Raw genomic sequence first — 21,050 nt, forward strand, 5'->3', positions numbered from 1 at the left:
CCAAATACTGACTTTGTTCAGTTTAGTGCTGATTACTTCCTTATAGTAGATCTTTATATAGAAATGCTGGAGGGAAGCAGATGAGTTTCGGTTTCGTTTCAACTCTCGGCTTAAGTTTCATCTTCTCAGTTTGTTTAAATTCATGTTTACATGCTTTCTACATCAGCTGGTCTTCAGACACGGTTACAGAGAGGACATTTGTACATCCTGTGAGATTCGGAATGCTGTACTGGGGCAGCTTGAACTCGACAGGAGATGACTCTTCACATGAGAACATTAGTGAATCTGATCAAATGTTCCGCGGGACGAGAATCACGGACGTGTCCATCAGAGAGGGGCTCGCGACCTTCCTCAGGGACACGGACCGGAAGGTCATCGTAGTGAGGTCACACAAGCGTGAGTTCATGTTCTCTTTAATGCCATGAAAACATTATAGTCTCAAGGGCAGCCGAAAAGGGTAAAGCATAGACATATAGGCTATACCAAATGGAAATTGTAGGATTTTCAGAATTTATTCATTAAATATACGTATAACGAAATAATTAAATGATTAAATATTGCAATTATTGTAATATTGAATAGCAAAAGGAATAATTAATTGTTAGACTTTTAATTTAACCGAATTAACTTCGGTATCACCTATTTATTGCCACATTTAACTACACATTAAATGATGGAATTATACAATATTATACTATTATACTATAGGGACCCAAGTTCATTTCAGTTCCAGTTCAAGGGGGGGTGAATACTTATGAATATGCATATGCAAAACTAATGCAAATTATTAAAATGTGTATGTATATGGGAGCATGTGTGTATACACACACAGTGCCTAGCACAAGTACTCCCACTTGAACTTCTCTGAACTTCTTCACATTTTGTAGTTCTGGAACTGAAATGGACTTTACAGATGAATCGCAGGAAGTTGTGAACTATAAACAGATAAACCATCCACCCATTTTCCATACCGCTGATCCTAAACAGGGTCACGGTGGAGTCTATCCCAGGGAACTCAGAGCACAGAGCAAGTGGATGGGGTGCCAACCGACTATGTGCACAATCGCACACACGTGCACACGCTATGGACAATTTGGAAATGTCAATCAGCCTACAGTGCATGTATTTGGACAGTGCTTGTATTTGAAGCACAGGGAGAACTTTCCAACTCCACCCACACAGGGTGGAGGCGGGATTCAAACCCCAACCCCAGAGGTGTGAGGGAAAACGTGTGAACACTAAGCCTCCCCAGATAATATATATGGACATTGAAGGTACTTTGGAATGTGGATTGGTAAGAGTAATTCTGCTTTGAGTCAGGCTGTTCTTCAAGTATATATACAGTATACACTGTATATATCTATCTGTCTATCTCTCTCTCTCTCTCTCTCTCTCTCTCTCTCTCTATATATATATATATATATATATATATATATATATATATACCAATTTGCAGAAATACTGTGTGTGTGTGTGTGTGTGTGTGTGTGTGTATGTATATTAATAGAAATACTCTGTGTGTATATATATATATATATATATATATATATATATATATACATATATATACAGAGTATTTCTGTACACTAGTAAGCCCTGTAAATTAGTGAGGATGTATTAAATCACCGTTGTAAAGACAGACAAATACAACACCAATAACAACAAAATTTCTGGGGTTTTTTTTAGGAATTACTTTAGATTTGAAGAAGGAGCGAACTGCGTTATTGAGCAGCGGAAAGGAGCATGTTGTGCTTGTGTCTGAGAAAGGGACGGTGCAGGAATGGAAATGTTCAGCTCGATGCAACATACCCAAGTGGGTTTGATTTCCAAGCACTGTGGTTCAGAGAGAAATCCTCATATATTAAATTCATCTTAATTTTTTGTTTGTTTGTTCTTTTTCATGAGCAGGACATGTGGCAGCTTAACTAACAGACAAATTGCACAAGTTGCATGTGGAAACTATCACTCAGTTGTCCTTACAAAAGGTAAGTATAATTACACTCCTTGTTTTCTTAAACAAATAACAGAGGAATTCATGGTGATTGAACCCAAATATGAACATGGACATTTAAGGCTTTTATGTCACTTTTATGCAGCCAGTGCTTTGTGTAACACTTCATTCTGGGCTGAAAATGGCTGTACGCACTAAGCTCTTCTCTATATAATGCATAAGAAGAAGTTTCATCAAGGTTGAGTTATAGCCATGACTCATTCCTGCTGTTATAGGAAAATAATCAACGGACTTCCAATGTGAATCGGTCCAATGCAACAGCACATCCTGAAGGTTTTTTTTATTCCTCTTATACCACAGCATATTTTATTAATTAAGGGATGACATCATTTTTTTCTCTATCAGTGTATAGCTACAATTTAATGTTGTGGAACATTGGGAAAAGTCACGAAGGAGAAGTCAGGCAGGATGTAGTCGTGAGTAAAATTAAATTAAACTCATAAAGGATCAGAGTAGTCAACAACAGGCAATAGTCAGTCAATCATGCAAACTATTGCAAAGCATAAGAAATAACAAAACCTTGCAATAAACCTGAGGAAATATACTGCATAAATACACTGAGCAGTGAGTTAGAATTTGAATGTGTGTGTGTGTGTGTGTGTGTGTGTGTGTGTGTGCGCGTGTGTGATTGTGAAATGTGGGTGAAAGGTGGAGATAAAACCATGAAGTTAAACAAGATATCAGAAGTGGAAAGTACAAAAAGATTTGTGAGTGTGAAACAAGTTAGTTCCTGTACTCACTTAGCTTGTCATGTTACAGAGAAACTAAAAAGAGCTGGAGACTGTGCTGTAGTCTTTACAAAACACTGACACTGGAGACTCCTTTCATAAACACTATATCAACAATTATATATTTTTCTTTCTTAAATAACAACAGTTTTTAAAAAAATAAAATAAAATTAGTATTAATATAAGATTATGTGGAGCATCCACCATACAAATCCCTGTGAGTTAGCTGCTGTAATAGATATGATAACGTGGTAGAATATAAACCGTTGATTTGATTTAAAGCTGGAACTACTGTCAGAGCTGCTGTTCTAGAAAATGAATCAAAAGCTTCTGAGCGATCAGATTCGAGAATCTGGTATCTTATGCAATAACACATTGTGTCTTCTCTATTAAATTCTTTTGCAAGAAAATGTTTTCGTATCATCTATTGATAAAGGCCATACTTTTAGGAAATACTTTAAGGCCATATCTTACATATACTAACACATCTACCTGACGCAAACAAACTGTGGTCGCTCAGTGGAGGAAAGTGGTAGCTCAGTAGTTAAGAAATTGGATTACTGCTTGGAAGGTTGTGGTTTCAAATCCTAACACTGCCGAGCTGGCACTGTTGGGCCCTTGAGCAAGGCCCTCAACTGCTCAGTTGTATAAATGAGACGACTGTAAGTCGCTCTGGATAAGGGTGTCTGCCAAATGCTGTAATGTAAAGTAAAATTTGTTCATATGTTTATGGCGACACAAATTTTGCAACGTTCCTCTGCTTCATCCTCTCAGATGGTCAGTTGTTCACATGGGGTCAGAACTCGAGCGGTCAGCTTGGTTTGGGGAAAGGTGAGCCGAGCCGAGCCGATTCTCCTCAGCCCCTCAAGTCTCTGTGTGGGATCCCACTGGCTCAGATCAGCGCCGGAGGAGACCACAGCTTCGCCCTGTCTCTCTCCGGAGCCGTGTTCGGCTGGGGTAGGAACAGCGCCGGGCAGCTGGGTCTGGGAGACACTGATGGTACTGACTTTACTATAAACGTGTGCTATAAACTCAGCTTTGTCTGACTCAACAAAGTAATTGTGTTCTTAATGTGTTCTCACAGATAGACATGTCCCTGTTTGTGTGAAGAGCTTGAATTTGAAGAAGACCGTGTTCATTTCATGCGGAGAGGACCACACTGCTGTTCTAACCAAGGTTAACACTTCATCAGCTTGTCATGTTACTAAGAAACTAGAAACGGTTAACTCTTCTGTCCTGAAGACTGTCCTGTTAGAAAACGTACAGTAACAGGTTCACCTGATTATTACAAAGCACTGATACTAGAGTCTATGTTCATAAACCTGTAATATGGAGCGTTTGCACTGAAAAGAACGTCTCATTGAATATACTTCATCCAAATGCGTTCATCGGTCCCACGGAATTGAATTGAGTTACATTAATTAACACAATTTGTTTTCGTACATCTAACATGATTTGATCGTGTATTTTCATGACGCTGAATAAACTCTAACTCTGCACTCTCACCAAAGCTCAGGATCAAACCCAGGTCACTCAGGATGTGAGGCAGTGACACTTCCCACTGCATGATCATGCCACTCAAGTGAAAATCAGGTTAAATGAATACTATAGTCATTTCTTACAATCAGTGCCAACAATCTCACAAGGTTTTATAACGTAACTGGATCACGTTAATACTATGTGAATTGGTCATACTCATTCTACATAATTCAAACCAGTCATTAGAAATTTAGTATAAGAAATTAAATCACGTTTTGATGAGAAACTAAATATTTTTATGTAAACTATGCAAATGTTCTCTTAAATCTGACCGACCACATTTTTTTTTTTTTTTTTTTTTTTACACGCCCTACATTTACACCAGCCGAGCACAGGTAAAATATTTCATGAGAGGATTTGCTTAGCAATGATCAGGAAATGCGTGAGATTCAGTTCAAATAATTATTTACAAATTAGCATTGAAAACTAAATAAATAATACTCTAATGGCTAAAACACAGTGACAATTGGCTATTTTTTCCAGTGATATTAAATTACTGGGCTGAAAAAGATTTGTGAGGTCTACTGAGAAAGAAAGAAGAAACTAAGGCACACACTCAATGAGTGGAAACATCCATCCATCCATCCATCCTTCAGGGACATGGGGAACCTGGAGCCTATCCCAGGGAGCATCGGGCATGGGGCGGGATAAGGGTGCCAATCCATCGCAGGGCACAATCACATACACATTCACACACTGCGGACAATATAAACAGCCTACCATGCATGTCTTTAGACTGTGGGAGGAACCTGAGTATCCGGAGGAAATCCCCACAGCACTGGGAGAACATGCAATCTTGATTTGGGGGACAGTGGTGGCTTGGCAGTTAAGGCTCTGGGTTATTGATCAGAAGGTCATGGGTTCAAGCCCCAGCAGTGCCAAGCTGCCACTGTTGGGCCCTTGAGCAAGGCCCTTAACCCTCTCTGCTCCAGGAGTGCTGTATCATGGCTGACCCAGAGCGCATACCCTGCGCTCTGACATGCTGGGGTATGCGAAGAAAAGAATTTCACTGTGCTGTAATGTATATGTGACCAATAAAGTCTCATTATCATCATTAATCTCTGCACACACAGTGGTGGGAATCAAACCCCCAACCCTGGTGGTGTGGCTTACCACTAAGCCACCATGTGGCCAAGTGTGAACATAAATATGAGTTGAGAAACAAAATAACAGTAAACTCAATTGTCCTTGGCTCCCTCTGCTGGTGAATGATGTGACGCAACTTACTTAATGTACTACCAGTTGATGCAATTGAAACTATAAGTGGTTAAAATAATTTATCTGCATTTTTAGGGTGGACTGATGTTGACATTTGGCTCAGGTCATTATGGGCAGCTTGGACACAACTCATTCAGAGATGAACATCATCCCCATATTGTTGCTGAATTCTGGGGGTCCAAAGTGTCCCAAATAGTCTGTGGACGGTAAGTAACTACCTCTAATATGCAAAATCAAAGATGCAAGGTACTGAATTGCACATTTCACAATATAAACACTCATCACAGGGATGCATGTGAAAGTGCATGTAGCTTAACTTTAAAATGCATTTAAAATAAAATTAAGCATCATATGTAATGTATATATCTTGTTCCAGGCTCCCAGTTTCCTCCTCCGGTCCAAAGACATGCATTGTAGGCTGATTGGCATTTCCAAATTGTCCATAGTGGCATGGAAAATGGATCTAATAAAACACTTGAGGGTTATTAAACATGTTATTAAGTTAAGCTGTTATTAAAAATAAATTGGCATGGGGTGGTAAGGCCCTGACACAAATCACGGCACCTGATTGTTGATTATTTTCCTGTAACAGCACAGCCCATCTTCTTATCATAGTTACATCTGATAGCAGTAATTCATTTGAAGCTTGTTCTCTTGAATTCCAGGCATCACACTCTGGCATTGGTTGAATCTTCAAACAAAATCTACTCATTCGGATGTGGAGAGCAAGGTCAGCTGGGAATTGGCCAGAGGGCCAATCAGTGTGTGCCACTTCCTGTCCAGTTGCCACCAGGTCAGTACACTATTAGCACACTTTTGAAAACAGATGACTGTATTTAATTTAGTTAGTGACAACTGGTCATTAAAGATATATAATCCTATTTTTGTTGTGTTTTTTTTTTTTTTACAGAATATGATCAGATGATTAAGAAAATTACTGCTGGAGGAAATCTTTCTGTCATCTTTATCTCTACAATGGTGAGCAATATAAATGTGGTTTAAAAATGACACTTACACTTTCATTGTCAACGTAATATATTTTTTTTCTTCAAAGGATGATGTTCAAGCAAGTTCAAATCTGAGTTCATGCAGTACAGCAGTGTTGGATGATGAAATGATGGATCGCTGGATTTCAGACTGTAACTCAAAAGTATGGAAAAGAAACCAAAGGTATGAAGGAAAGCATCATTACACTTGAGTAGAACTTTTCCAAATAGTTCCTTGAAAACCAGATTTTAAAATGGAATGCTAAATTGAATGTTGAACAGAATGCCAATACTTGTTCGGCAGATCCGATCGGTAAGAAGGTGACGATTAATTTTCTTTAACAGCAGCTGTGACAGTAGTTCAGGCTACAAAGCAAATCTATCTTAACAGCGGCTTGAATAGTCGTCACCCAATATATAATACTTTTCATGATTTCATACACTCATTTCATTACATTCTCAGTCGTGGGTCTTAGTTTTAATTTATTTTGTCTTGTCTATTAGATACAACATACTAGTCATTTTGTGCACAGCATGAAAGAATAATAAAAATAATCACAAACAAAGTGGGAAATGTGGCAAAAATATCACGACAATCTTGAAGATATCCGCTTACTGTGACATAATTAATAATGATATAATATCGTCATAGTACCAAATCTTAATGCAAAAAAAGAAGCTTTAAAATTGCGGATTATATCATATTTATGGGCAATACACAAGAATACATCTCTCTCTCTCTCTCTCTCTCTCTCTCTCTCTCTCTCTCTCCCTCTCTCTCTCTCCCTCTCTCTCTCTCTCTCCCTCTCTCCCTCTCTCTCTCTGTCTCTCCCTCTGTCTCTCTCTCTCCCTCTCTCTCTCTCTCTCTCTCTCTCTCTCTATCTCTCACTCTTGTAAATCCTGGGGTCCTAGTTTTCTGGATGTTTGTATTAGGCAACAGTACCTACAGCTTTGTGATGCATTTTGTCAACCAAAAACTAATTACAAACTGCACAGTAGCCATAATGAATGCGCATATTGGGGCATTTCTACCTAAATATGCAAAATAAAGGGAATTGTGTATGCAAATAGATTCATTTTGCTTTTCTCCACTCTGCCAATATTACTCTGAAATCCTTGATAAAGCCTGTGGAAGAAGGGCCACAACTTCTTGTCACGATGTTTCCGATCCCACCTCTGGAAGCTGGTTGATGCGCAGCACCACCGATATATACACAACATACGATTAGCACCTTGCCTACCCATAAACCCTGTCTCTGCAACAGGACTCAGTCATACAAACATACCCAGTCACTCATCTTATTGTCTCTTTTACATTGTAGGGAAATCAAGAAAATGTTCTCATCAGCATCATGCATCAATGGTAGTTTCATTGAGAAAAGGTACAAATATGCAATAATTCATTCATATTCACATTAGCCCATATTCATCAGTATACTAATCACAGAAATCTGTGATTTTTTTTTTATCATTAGCAGTGACAAGCATTATAAAACATCAGTAGTGACTTCTGGGCTGGATTTATCATTGGCTCGTCTTGCTTTTACGAAGCTGGCCAAAAACGACAAAGTTTTATCAGTGGTATGGTTCTGCTGATGAAACGTTAAAGATACTATAAGGAATGTATTTTTCGATTTATTGCACTTCTATGTATTTGCCTTAAGTCTCATAAAATTTGATTTCTTCACAGGTAGAGGGAACTGTACAGAGAGATCTTCTGCCCTCTCTGGGCCCAACTGCTGCTGGTGTGGAGGCTCTGAGGGTTTACCTCATCCTGCCTGAACTCCTCAGAGTGCTGAACAAAAAAGGACATGCCACACAGCTCACTATCTCTCTGGCGTCTGCCATCTTAAAACTCCAGCCCGAGTCACTGGATGTCTTGAGTATGTACACTTTATGAATCCTTAGCACTTATTTGCATTCATCAATTCATTTATTCAATCATTCCGAACATTAAATGTACACAGTGAATTAACACCCCGAGTGTTCATTTGTGTCCAATGGACTTATATAAACACTGTAGGGTGTACATTCAGCACTCTGGGTGTTAAATCAACACTGGGGATTTTGCTGTGTAACTATAAATGGATAAAATTGTTGGAGAAACAAATTTTCAGTGGTAACAGTAACTCCCAGTGCTTTGCATTGGACCCACCCTGCTGTTCATTATTTTTCCTATAACAGCACACCCCCAAGGGTTGTATTCCTTATTTAAACTCTAGAACATCAGTACAGTGTAAATATTTAGTTTATATTGTAACATTAGTGCTCATTATGTGCGAAATTCCTTCAGCCAGCCTGTGGACCAAACTACAATACTACTACTTCAGGACTCTGGTGAAGATGTTTCACTCAGTGTGTGCTCACTTCATGTCGCTGATGATGACTGCAAAATGTGACCACTGGACTGAAGTAACGCCTGTGCTGAAGGTTCTGCAGAAGCTTTACAATGTAAGAAGTGAAGTGTTCTCTTATTGCCTTTTAGACATGAATTCATTTTGGAGGTGTTTAATGATTGAATATGGCATTATAATAACAGTATAATAATGAGTATAAGCATTTAATATCACTAGCATTTTTTTGTCTTATCAACAAAATGTCAACTTGTATGCAGATTAATAGACAGAGAGTTGTGCGCTTGACTGAGGGTTACTTCCTTATCAAGAAGCTCTGTGACTTTTTTGACATGGTAAGTGTGGAAGTTATTCCAACATCTCATGTTGGTATTTTGAAATTCTTTGAGTTCTTATTCTTGATTTGTTTGGTAGGCGAGGAATCTGAATCTGCCTGAAAACTTTTGGGTAAGATGATCATGAAAATGAAGTTTCTAAAAGTTTTTTTAAACCGTAGGCTTTTAGAGAATTTCTTATGCTGTGGGTGATTTAAGAAATATTCGCCACCGCAGATAATCACAGCCATGCTGATATTCAGTATAACTTGCACTCTTGCTTGTGTGATATTGCTTTAAAACAACATTTCTACAATATAATCAAGATATTAGTATCATGTTTTAGACACAAATGGGGAAATGTTCTGTTTGTTTTCGCTCCACTAGTGGAAATAGATCCCTCAGAAGGCACATTTACTTTATAGCATGTCAGCTAGTTCACTATACATTCCTGTTAAAGGTGCTTCTGTTAAAATTGGCATCCCTTCTTTATTTTCATTTTCAACTGACAAGCTTTCATAAGATATATTCCGGAAAAGTATCATTTTCCATTTTACATGGTGAACACAGATGAGTGAAGTAATACACATAGTGAAACATCCATCTGTGGTTATAGGAAATATATGCGATCTTGAAACGCCACCAGACCAATAAAATTAGTAGACCGGAACTAACTGTTGTATAATGGGGAATTACTGTAAGAGAGGGTTAGGGACTGGACGCAGAGTGTGTTCACGCAGAATGTTATCAGGGCATTTCCAGGAAACCTAACCACAGGCAGACAGGGTTAACACTGGATAATCCATGATGATAAATGGAGCAAAAAGACAGGAGACTAACTCAGGAAACAGAATTAAATGTCTCAGAATTAATATCACAACACTCAATACAACTTCGCAATACAACACAGAGAATATGAATACACAGCTAATTAAGAAGAAACAAGGAACAGGTGAACACAATCAGGGAAATAAACCAAGTGAAACCACCAGGAAGACAGGACCAAAATAAAAACACAAGCATGTGGTGCTCAAAATGATGGAAAGCATGGAGCATGTAAAACCATGATAATTAGGATATAGAATATGTGTTACTGTATGTTTCAAGACAACTTCCTATGTCCAAATGTTTGTAAAGTTAGGATTTGAAATCACAAACTCTGGTTACTAGCACAGGAGCATCTCTACCACTGCCTTTACTCACTGTCCTGTTACTCTCTACAGTTCTATGACAACAGGCAAAGAGAAATTATGTACAACTTTTTGGTATGTAGTAATGATTGTTATGGCATTTGTAACTATATGTATAACTGTAACTATATTGCCTATATTGTAACTATATATATATATATATATATATATATATATATATATATATATATATATGTGTGTGTGTTTGTGTGTGTGTGTTTGTGTGTGTGTTTAAAATTATTATTATTATTTTTTTAGGCAAGTATGGAACGGCTTACATGTTATCCATTTATCCTTGACATCAAGAGTAAATGCTTCATGTTCCAAGTAAGCAGACTCAATCTCAGACATAAAAGACCGACTCGGACATCAACATTTTATTAAAATCTATTCAACCTGTCCTCGGTGTAACTATATTGTGTGATTTTTTTTTTTCATTAAGTTTTTAAAGGAACGACACATGGACCCTTTGCTTTTTTTCAACTTTGGAAACAGTCTGTGTGTGAACAGAGAAACAGTGTTGGCTGACACACTTGTGTACCTGAAAAAAAGCAGACATGATTTTTCTCTCCCTTTAAAGGTTTGTTTAAGATGATGTAATTATTTTATTATGGTACTGAAAAATGTTTAATTACATCCTTAAATTCCGTTTTTCTCTTGATGACAGGTGCAGTTTTCTCTAGAGGCTGGATTCGATGATGGAGGTCTGTGTGTTGAATTCTTCACCCTGCTCGGACAGGAAATAAGAAAAGACTGCAGTGCTATTCAAGCATCCGAGGACTCGGGACTCTTCTGGTTCTCTACTGAGGTAAGTGGAAGTGGATTTTCAATTATGCTTAGAGAGAAAGTCAGTACAAGACTGTAAACGCTATCTGATTTCTAATTCATTGTAGGATTCTGGTTCCAGTCAGGAGGAATTGTACTTCATTGGTGTCATCTGTGGATTGGCCTTTTATAATCAGTGTTTTATGAACATCGGCTTCCCAGTGGCACTGTTCAAGAAGCTGCTGAACCTCAGTCCAACTTTCAGTGACCTGGAGGAGCTGTCACCAGTGGAGGCCAGGTTGAGAATCATTTCTTTTAACAAATAACACACTCCATGTAGATTCAAAATAGACTTTCAAAACCACGTTTCTTGTTCTCTCCCAACATAGAAGTCTAAAAAATGTACTGATGGAAGACGAGGACGTTGTGGAGGAGCTCTGCTTGGATTTCACAGTAAGATTAATTAGATGAGGTTTACTTGATATTTGAAAGGTAAATGGTGCCTGTATGAGTTTTGTTTTCTCTTGAAAGGTGAAAGGAAAAGAGCTCATTCCAAATGGAGCAGAAATCCCAGTCACAAAAGCTAACAGGTATAAAGTGCCTCTCTTTTTTTTTTTTTTCCTCAGGGTTCTCTCTTTGGGAGGTGGGTTTTCTCCCACCTCCCAAACACTTTGACTAAATACAAAATAGCACATTTGTATTCACAAATAAGTCTCTACTTGTACAAATCGCTGCACATTCATTTAATTCTGAATTTCGCAGACCCAAATTGTAAGGCATTTGTTCGTGTATAGCAACATTTATCAAGTTTGTGGATAACTGTGCACGCATTTGTTAATAATTTTGAGCCTAATTTCATCCCATGGATTTGAACCCTTAAAATAATCTGTTTCCTGCATTTATTTTGATCTTTGTTTTTTTTTTGCTTATGCTTTAACTTGAGCCTGAAACAACTTACAAGTAAACCCACATCCACCCATGAATGTGTATATCTCTTTGTGTGCTTGTTTATATGAATTTATATCAGAGCTTAATGCATTCCCGTCTTCTACAGGCAGAAATACGTGGACTTGTACGTCGACTTTGTTTTTAACAAGTCTGTAAAGAAACAGTTTAAAAAGTTTGAGAAAGGTTTTTCACGTGGAAACCCCATTCCTTTCTGGAAGATGTTCAAGCCTGAAGAGCTCAGAGACTTACTTTACGGCATGTCTAAATACGAGTGGGCGGAGCTCCAAAAGGTACAAACTGTTCAGATAGTTTATTCCTCACAGTTTTTGCATACTATAACAGAAATGATATATATTTGTTTATTTGATTTTCTTCAGGGAGTCACATATGAACACTGTGGACCCTCAGATGAACTCATCCAGAACTTCTGGTCTGTTTTCTTTGAGCTGAATGAAGAGGACCAGAAGAAGTTTCTGAGTAAGTTCAATACTGGGACACTGATCCACACTGCTCTCATGGAAGAAAAAAAAAAAAATCCCCTTCAGCATCTCATTATCATAAGAAAAGTCTCCAATTACTACAAGAAAACATTTTAATATTATGAGACAAGCACTGGTAATAAAGCATAAAACTGAAGGAATATATATATATATATATATATATATATATATATATATATATATATATATATATATATATATATATATATATACATATGTATATATATCTAAGGTTTAGAGAATTTTAGGTTTTTGTTATAGGGTCATATTCATGAAATAATATATTATTTAACACCTGCTGATCTTATATTCATTTATTTTGCTCATAGTATGCACTGAGAGTGTGCACACATTTAGTTTCTGTTATTTTTTTTAAGCTGTTTAAAATTTTCTCCAGCTTTCGTCTATGGGACAGATCGCCTGCCTGTAGGAGGACTCTCCAAACTGCGGCTGATAATTGTGAGACACAACTATACCGATGCAGATGAGCGTTTCCCTTCGGCCCAGACCTGCTACGGCGTTTTACGTCTTCCAAACTACAGCAGCATCCATATACTTCGAGACAAACTCATTCATGCCATCACTTATTGTGAAGTTTTTGGACAAGTCTAAAAGTGTGGTTTGCTGGGTTTTAAGAAGACAAATTATCATGTTATGTCTTCATATATTATGATCAAAACAGTCTATAAACTTGGGTGGGTGATTTGCAGACTTATTGGCAAAGATGATAGGGCATTAGTACTGTATGTGTTACAGTTCACTTGTGTTTCCTTACTTCATGGGTCAAGTTTGTTTACATACTGTTTCTTGTAGTTAGTCTCACTGTGTTGTGTGTATAGTGACCTTTGCCTCATGTGATACACTTTATCAATAATTGCTTCTTTTTTATTTATTAATATTTACAGAATAGTACAATCATCTACTGTAACTCTCTCTCTCTCTCTAACAATTTTATGACAATTGTAATATTTTAAGTTTAAACATATTTGGACAGTGTATAGTTTTATTGTTAAATAATATATAATATATGCAAAAGAATATATGCAATATTTCAAAACACTACATTTGCAACATTTGGGCTATTCACACAGGTACAGTATCTCACAAAAGTGAGTACACCCCTCACATTTTTGTAAATATTTGATTATAACTTTTCATGTGACAACACTGAACTAATGACACTTTGCTACAATGTAAAGTAGTGAGTGTACAGCTTGTGTAACAGTGTAAATTTGCTGTCCCCTCAAAATAACTCAACACACAGCCATTAATGTATTAACCGCTGGCAACAAAAGTGAGTACACCCCTAAGTGAAAATGTCCAAATTGGGCCCAAATTAAGGAGAAATTGTCCAAATTAAGGAGACAAATTATCATGTTATGTCTTCATATATTATGATTAAAAAGTAAACGTGGGCGTGGGCATGTGCGTACTGTGTGTTACAGTACACCGGCGTTTACTTACTTTACGGTTCAAGTTTGTTTACATCCTGCTTCTTGTAGTCAGTCTCACTGTGTTGTGTATTTTGTGAATTATATGGGCTGGTACTGCAGTTTTAAGCCTTGTTTCCTCGGTTTTCATGGCTTTTTTTTTTGTTGCTTAGTTTCTAATTCTGGGTCCTGGTTGTGTAGTTCTTCAAGGTTTTTATAGCTTTGCTTTTGATGATACATGTTCTGTATATATAAGGTGTCCACAAACCTTTGGCCAAATAGTGTACACCGTCATGACTTGAACAAACGTCCAGCACATTTTCTTAGCGTATTCTGTCTTATCGTAAATATGCAAAACATATCAGTCATGACAATTTTCTAAACCTATAATTTATGTCAATTTTTTTTTTCAACTTCATGTTTGACTTTGACCCCACCCCCCTTTATATCATGCCACGTGTTATTTCTATCAAACCGATCTGCTGGAAGGGCTAGAAATATCAAGCTTTGCCACAATTTTCCTGATGTCCTAATATATCTAAATTCACCCTACTTAATATTAAACAATTATAATAACTCCTGCCTTTTATGTTCCTATTCATATTTAAATAAATACAAACCTGCTTTAAAAACGAACAGTCTAATACAAATATAATCACCTAAAGTAGCCCCCAGTGGCTTTTAGACATATTTTATTTAAAGACGTCTTAATAAAATGAAAGAAAACATGCATTAATTATGTATTTGGCCCTCTTATCTACTCTTGGCAGTGGCACAACCACGTGACCAGTGACGCCCCCAATATAATCTTAAACTACATTCCAAACAGCGTCCTATTTATATATAGTTCACTACATAGGGAGCGAAGGCGTCATCCCGCTTCATATACAGTATAGTCAACCTACGTAGGGTGTATAGCTGTATTTGGGATGAGACCTTCGCTGTAACTTCCTTGTTATTATCATAACATACGGAGAAGCAGAAAATAACCAGCCATAAGTGAAACGGGTATGTGCCTTTCAAGGTAGGTCGTTTTTAATGATTACATTTTGTCATTCGTAATATTTCGTTGTTGTTGTTTTTTTTTTGCCTGCTCGGTTAACTAGCTTGCTAGCTTGGTTTTTGGACAGTTGATAGTGTTTGCTAGCTATGCTAGGTGCTTAGCCTATCTGTTATTGGCAGTTGTTTTTCATTTTGAAGATTTGTTGTGATTATAGAATCGAGCCATTAATGATATAGAGCCCGTGACACCGTTCACATTTGACGTGTGTGTTAATAAGATTGAAAGCGAATCTTCATTTTATTTATTTATTTATTTGTTTGTTTGTTTGTTTGTTTGTTTGTTTATTTGTTGACAGCAACGGTTTGTTCAAATCTCCAGCTAGCTGCTGTTCTTCCTCCAGGGAGAGATAAGGGTTAGCTAGTTGCATCAGTTTAGCAGCCTAGCTTGTTATTTATTCTCCTGATTTACATAACAAAATTAATCTAGTCAACATTTCAGAGCAAAAATGCGTTCAGTTGAAACATCTAGTGTATCTGGATGAGATAGGGAGCTCTGTAACTAGCTTAACTAGCTGACTGCTTTCTGTGTTTAGTGACTAGATTAACCTTCGTCTTCATAGACAGGCTTTATTTATTATTTTATATATGACGTGTTTTATTTCTATTTAGGAAAGGGGGAATATATTCCTGAAACAAACTTTAGGTCAGGATATTTTTTTTTTTTTTTTTTTTTTTTAAATCTATTTGAAATAGGTTAATAATAATAATAATAATAATAATAATAATGATGATGATAATAATAGCATTGGGCGTGAGGCTGGACTCCACCATGGATTGGAGGTCATTTCGTTACAGAGTGTAATATTAATAATTATAATTATAGTTAGGTTATTAATTGGAATAGTTAACTCATCTTCAGTGATTACCTTATCCAGGTTAGGATTCCAGTTTAGTATACAGTAGCTTATGGGGCTTTTTCACCGCACGGTACGGTACGGTTCGGTCGAGTCTGCTCGCTTTTTGGGCGTTTTCCACTGTGGATCGTACCTGGTACCTTTTTTAGTACCACTTCGGTCGAGGTTCCAGGCAAGCCGAGCCGATACTAAATATGAGCCACGCACTGAGGAAGTGAGGATTCTCCCTAACGAGTGGTTCTGTATTGTGCCATTTAATATGTACTTTGTGTACGGTAATATTCTATTAATTGAACATGGTGTATCGTTTATCTCATTAAGGTTTCCGTCTTAGATTTTTACATCTCTCTTGTTACTGGTTTCCAAACAGGTGTTTATTGAAGTTTCTCCTGTCGAATCTAATTTGGTCATATCGAGCACTATGTAGGTTGTAGAGCGCCGTTATTTTACATCCTTGATAGAGTCCGTGAACAGGACAGGCATTTGGAATACGTCCTGAGTGTGCGTTTGTACAGGGCTTCGATAATACAATATTATTCCTGCGTGAAGGCGAGTGGAAGATGGCACCCGTGTTGAGGCGGCAGTGGAAAAGCAAGCCCAGAAAAGTAAGGCGAGTCGAGTTGAGCCGTACCGTGCAGTGGAAAATGGCTTAAGTCACCGACTGGCATGTTTTTGAGAGGCGAGAGGAAACCAGAGGACCAGGAGGACATGCGGAGATGTGGAGAACATGCGGAACTCCACACAGGCTGTAACCCGAGCTCAGGATTGAACCAGGGACCCTGCTTACTCCACTGTTCCACTGTGCACTCTTACTTTTTTGTTTTCTTTTGAGCACTATTAATTCGAGTCTCTAAAGTTGCAAAAAACACTTCTTCATATAAATAGTCTGAACAGAGTACTTATGATTATTATTATTATTATTATTATTGAATTGCTTAATAGTCTATGAGAATGATTACAAATCATAACATGTTTTTGAAATAAAAAAAAAAAAAGAACAAGCTAAATAAATATGCTTTTAATTTATAGAACAAGGGTCGTCAACTGATGGACCGTGGTCCAGATCAATGTATTAAAAAAAAACCTGACAGTAATTCAGTTCACACTAATACAGTTAGTGGTTAGCACGGGTGCCTCGCACCTCCGGGGTTGGGGGTTCGAATCCCATCTCCACCCTGTGTGCATGGAGTTGGAGTTGCATATTCGATGGGCTTGCATATTCTCCCCGTGCTTCTGGGGTTTCCTCCGGCTTCCTCTGTTTCCTCTGTTTTGCGTGAGATCGCTTATGGGTTTGCTTTCGTTTGTAAGTCTGTAAACAAATTTTCTTACATAGTCTCTAATGGCAGAATTTTATTATTATTTTTTTTTTTTATTCTTCCAGGCTCGTCATCCACTCGAAGGGGAGAAGGCAGGGCCACATAGCCTAAGGCTGCACTGCCCTGTGTCTGTCCTCGTTCTCCTTTATACCCATCTCTCGGTGCGTGAGTGGCGATGCTGTGCTGGGGCAGTTCCAATTGGGGTCAGCTCGGCCTCGCTGTATCCGAGGCCGCTGTGTTTGAGCCGCGGAGCTGCTGCGTGTTCGACGGCAGAGGGCTGAAAGAAGCGGCATGCGGCGGGCAACACTCGCTGTTCCTGATGCACGATGGGAGCGTCTACACGTGCGGGTCCAACAGTCGCGGACAGCTGGGCCACGAGAAGCCTGGAGTCAAGCCTGGTAAGGAGCTAGAGCGATAATAATCATAACTATATATAACTGTAGTCATGTTTGGTTTTATTTTATGATCGATGCTTTTGATCTGTTTTAAAACTACTAATAGACTGTGAAAGATGAATATCAAAAGGGTTGTTTTTTTTTTTATCGTAGATTTTCTGAGCGTAGAAACAAAAACGCCGATCCACCAACCAGCATGATTTAGGGAGATATCGCCGGTAATAAATGCCGAATTGTATTCCACTGAATATTTTATATGGATCACGTATAATAGAACGGTACAAAGAACTTACCATGATTAATTTAAAATTGTAACTACAGTTGAGGTCAGACGTTTCCATACGCCACCATATTTTTTTGGCCTCAGGGAAACATCTAAATATCTTATGTAGCTTCTGAAGGGCAGTACTTAATGGAAACAAATGAGATCTTTTAAATAAAATGATAACAATTTAGACGGATCATCCTGTGCAAACGTTTACACCCCCCTAGGTCTTAGTGTTGCCTACTTGAGCATCGTGAACGTTTGCATCTTTTGTAATAGTCGTGTCCGAGTCCCTCAGTCGTCCTCAGTGTGAAAAGATGGATCTTGGCATCATATAGCGACTGTTGGAAAAGAGTCAAATATGCAGAAGATGCTGGAAAAGCAGAGAATCTACAGAACCTGGAGGATTTTTCTGAAGAGCAGTGGGCAGTTTAACTGCTCAGGACAAACAAGGGACTCATGGACAACTCTCACAAAACATAAACACGGTCGATGATCATCCAGGTAACAACACACGGTATTAATAATCGGGTGTACGTAAACTTTTGAACTGGTTCATTTGTGTAAATTCAGTTTGTATTGTGTCTTGTGGACTAGATGTGATTTATATGTTTTTTTCATTAAAAAAAAAAATTATTAACATTTTGCAGATTCTGCAAAATACTATACTTTTTACGCTCATAAATATACCAAGATATGTAAGAAATAAAACATGACATAATGCAGTGTCATATCATAATAGGTACCGATGCGCCCTGTCTCAAAGCGGAGTTAATGTCACCACCGTGAAGTTGATTTATTTCCTAGGAACAGCAGTAGCAGTTTTATTCCTCATAAACCATGGTGATTTGACAGCGATTTTATTTGCAGGATAAGTATAGAACGTCCTACACGCCACTGCTCCCAGCACCGCTTGCTCGTATTCACTGAATACCGAACATGCCTGAGTCATCATCGGTAACTGAGATGCAGGCAGGCGGACGAAGCTTACCGAGCTGAGGACAGTGTGGAATTTTAAAGCAGTTTTACTTTCTGATCAAATCGAAAGCGGGCAGGTCGAGAGTTGGAATTCCCCCAGGTTTAGAAATTTGTGTGACTTGTTTGAATTGACCCTGTCACAGCTAAACAACCGAGGTCGGCGAAACAGAAGTGAGACGAGTACAATCTGGATGTAATTTTGCTCGCAGTACGTGAAGATTGAGACATGCTCCCAAAAATATGCCCCTAGGTGTGAATGTGTGTGTGTGAATGTGTGTGTGTGAATGTGTGTGCATGGTGCCCTGCGATGGATTTCAGGATGTATTCCCACCTCATGCCTAGTGTTGCCAGGATGGACTCCGGATACATGGCGTTTACGGAATACGAATCAGTAAATTATGATTTTACGTTACCTAATCGTTTGCGTGTGTGTGTGTGTGTGTCCACAGAGCTGGTCGGGGCGCTGGATGCCCAGAAGATTGCAGGCGTGGCATGTGGGCAGGCCCACTCTTTGGCACTGAGTGAGCAAGGGCAGGTGTTCGCGTGGGGCTCGGGCGAGTCGGGGCAGCTCGGTCTCGGCACTGCAGAGGAAGCCGTCCGAGTTCCCCGGTAAGAAGACATATAGAACGAAGACAACCCTTACTAGGCTTGTATGATCTCATGAACTTATCATTTCCCAACTGCACAGCTGCTAATACATTTCCGTCCTCCTTTATTCTCCTTAAACTTGAAATGGTGCAAATTCTCATTTTCCCTTTCTTTTTTTTAAGCTAGCGGTTCTGAACAATTCAGTGGTTTATTGTGATTATTTTAAATGGGAAAATCGTGAGAAATCAAAATCCTGTACGTAATTTCCCTTAATCCTGTCTGACTGTTGAATGAAGCTGTGGGAGGTTTTTTTGTCCGGTTGTCCTCTTATGATTTTTAATACCATGAGCGACATTCGAGCGGTGACGGCAGACTTAGAATCGTTAATGCGGGTGCAAGATTCCTCCCAGAATATATATTTTTTTTTTCATCTGTAAAACTGTCAAACAAGCAAACAAAACGAAGCTGCACAAAGAAGGTTGCCTTTTACTCTCTTCAAAATTCATATCCGATTATTAATGAAATGTTTTCACCGAAATCATTCCCTGATATTTAAATTTCTTCCACCACACCCAGGAATTTTACTGTAATTATTTACATAATGAGATGAATTTAATGACGAATATGCTCTTATTCGTCATTTATAATGGTTGTTATGTGAAATCTAATTTAGCCGTGTCTAAATTTATGTACATCTCGTATCGCCCGAACGTACAGATTGATCAAGAAGTTGTGTGAACATCGGATCTCACAAGTCATGTGTGGCAACCAGCACTGTATCGCACTTTCTAAAGGTGAGACCTCAGATGTATTCATTATTATTATTATTATTATTATTATTATTATTATCGTTATTACTCTGTACTCCTTATCAGGCAATTATTTTTTTTAATCAGACTTGGGACTCACTGTTGATCTACATGCTGAAAGTGACTTTTTGGTCTGCTTCTTTTTCATTCTCTCAGATGGTCAGTTGTTCACGTGGGGTCAGAACTCGAGCGGTCAGCTGGGATTGGGGAAAGGTGAGCCGAGCTCTCTGTCTCCTCAACCCCTCAAGTCTCTGTGTGGGATCCCACTGAGTCAGATCAGCGCCGGAGGAGACCACAGCTTCGCCCTGTCTCTCTCCGGAGCCGTGTTCGGCTGGGGCAGGAACAGCGCCGGGCAGCTGGGCCTCAACGATGAGCAAGGTGAGAGACGCACAGAGGACAGAGGTAGCCATACTCATGCTCATGCTCATGGAAACGTCCCATAACACATATCTCAATGAGCGCCTTTTTAATCACGGGCAGTCATTTGGAAATTCTAGACATATCTCTATTCAGTACTATTGAGTTCACAATTCTGATTTTTCAGAATGTGGTGATTAATTTTCTATAACAGCAGTGCAGACAGTAGTGCCAGTTCTAACTCGAGTCGCAGGTTTTGTTAATGTTCAATGTTATGTTAAAATCTTTATGTTAATGTTATCATTTCTATAGCTATGACATGTCGTATTTTAATGAATAAAAAGTATTTAAAAACAGTATAATCATTGGCAAATTGCTGTGGTGTCAGCACCGATGTTGACTTGTCTCCTGTCAGATTTAGTGCTGCAGTAGCGCACAAGACG

At 38.4% G+C, this 21,050-nt stretch overlaps 1 protein-coding gene across 5 annotated transcripts in view; it reads left to right on the top strand.

Moving 5' to 3' along the window:
* LOC108263068 (probable E3 ubiquitin-protein ligase HERC3) overlaps positions 1-21,050 on the top strand; it is a 73,901-nt gene that overhangs the window by 18,707 nt on the left and 34,144 nt on the right. For 3 of the 5 annotated variants that reach the window (XR_006982095.2, XR_006982090.2, XM_047153951.2), the window contains exons 1-5: positions 14,852-15,007; positions 17,281-17,613; positions 19,303-19,462; positions 20,159-20,235; positions 20,407-20,628. Coding sequence is in view for 2 of the 5 variants with exons in the window: in XM_047153951.2 (XP_047009907.1) it covers positions 17,391-17,613; positions 19,303-19,462; positions 20,159-20,235; positions 20,407-20,628 (682 nt within the window). In the remaining 3 variants the exon portion in view is untranslated. Of the gene's footprint in view, positions 1-14,850; positions 15,008-17,280; positions 17,614-19,302; positions 19,463-20,158; positions 20,236-20,406; positions 20,629-21,050 lie in introns of those variants that run through there. The other 2 variants (XM_053679882.1, XR_008396342.1) reach the window with 2 other exon arrangements.

Source organism: Ictalurus punctatus, chromosome 3 (genome assembly GCF_001660625.3).
Source record: "Ictalurus punctatus breed USDA103 chromosome 3, Coco_2.0, whole genome shotgun sequence".
NCBI lineage: Eukaryota > Metazoa > Chordata > Actinopteri > Siluriformes > Ictaluridae > Ictalurus > Ictalurus punctatus.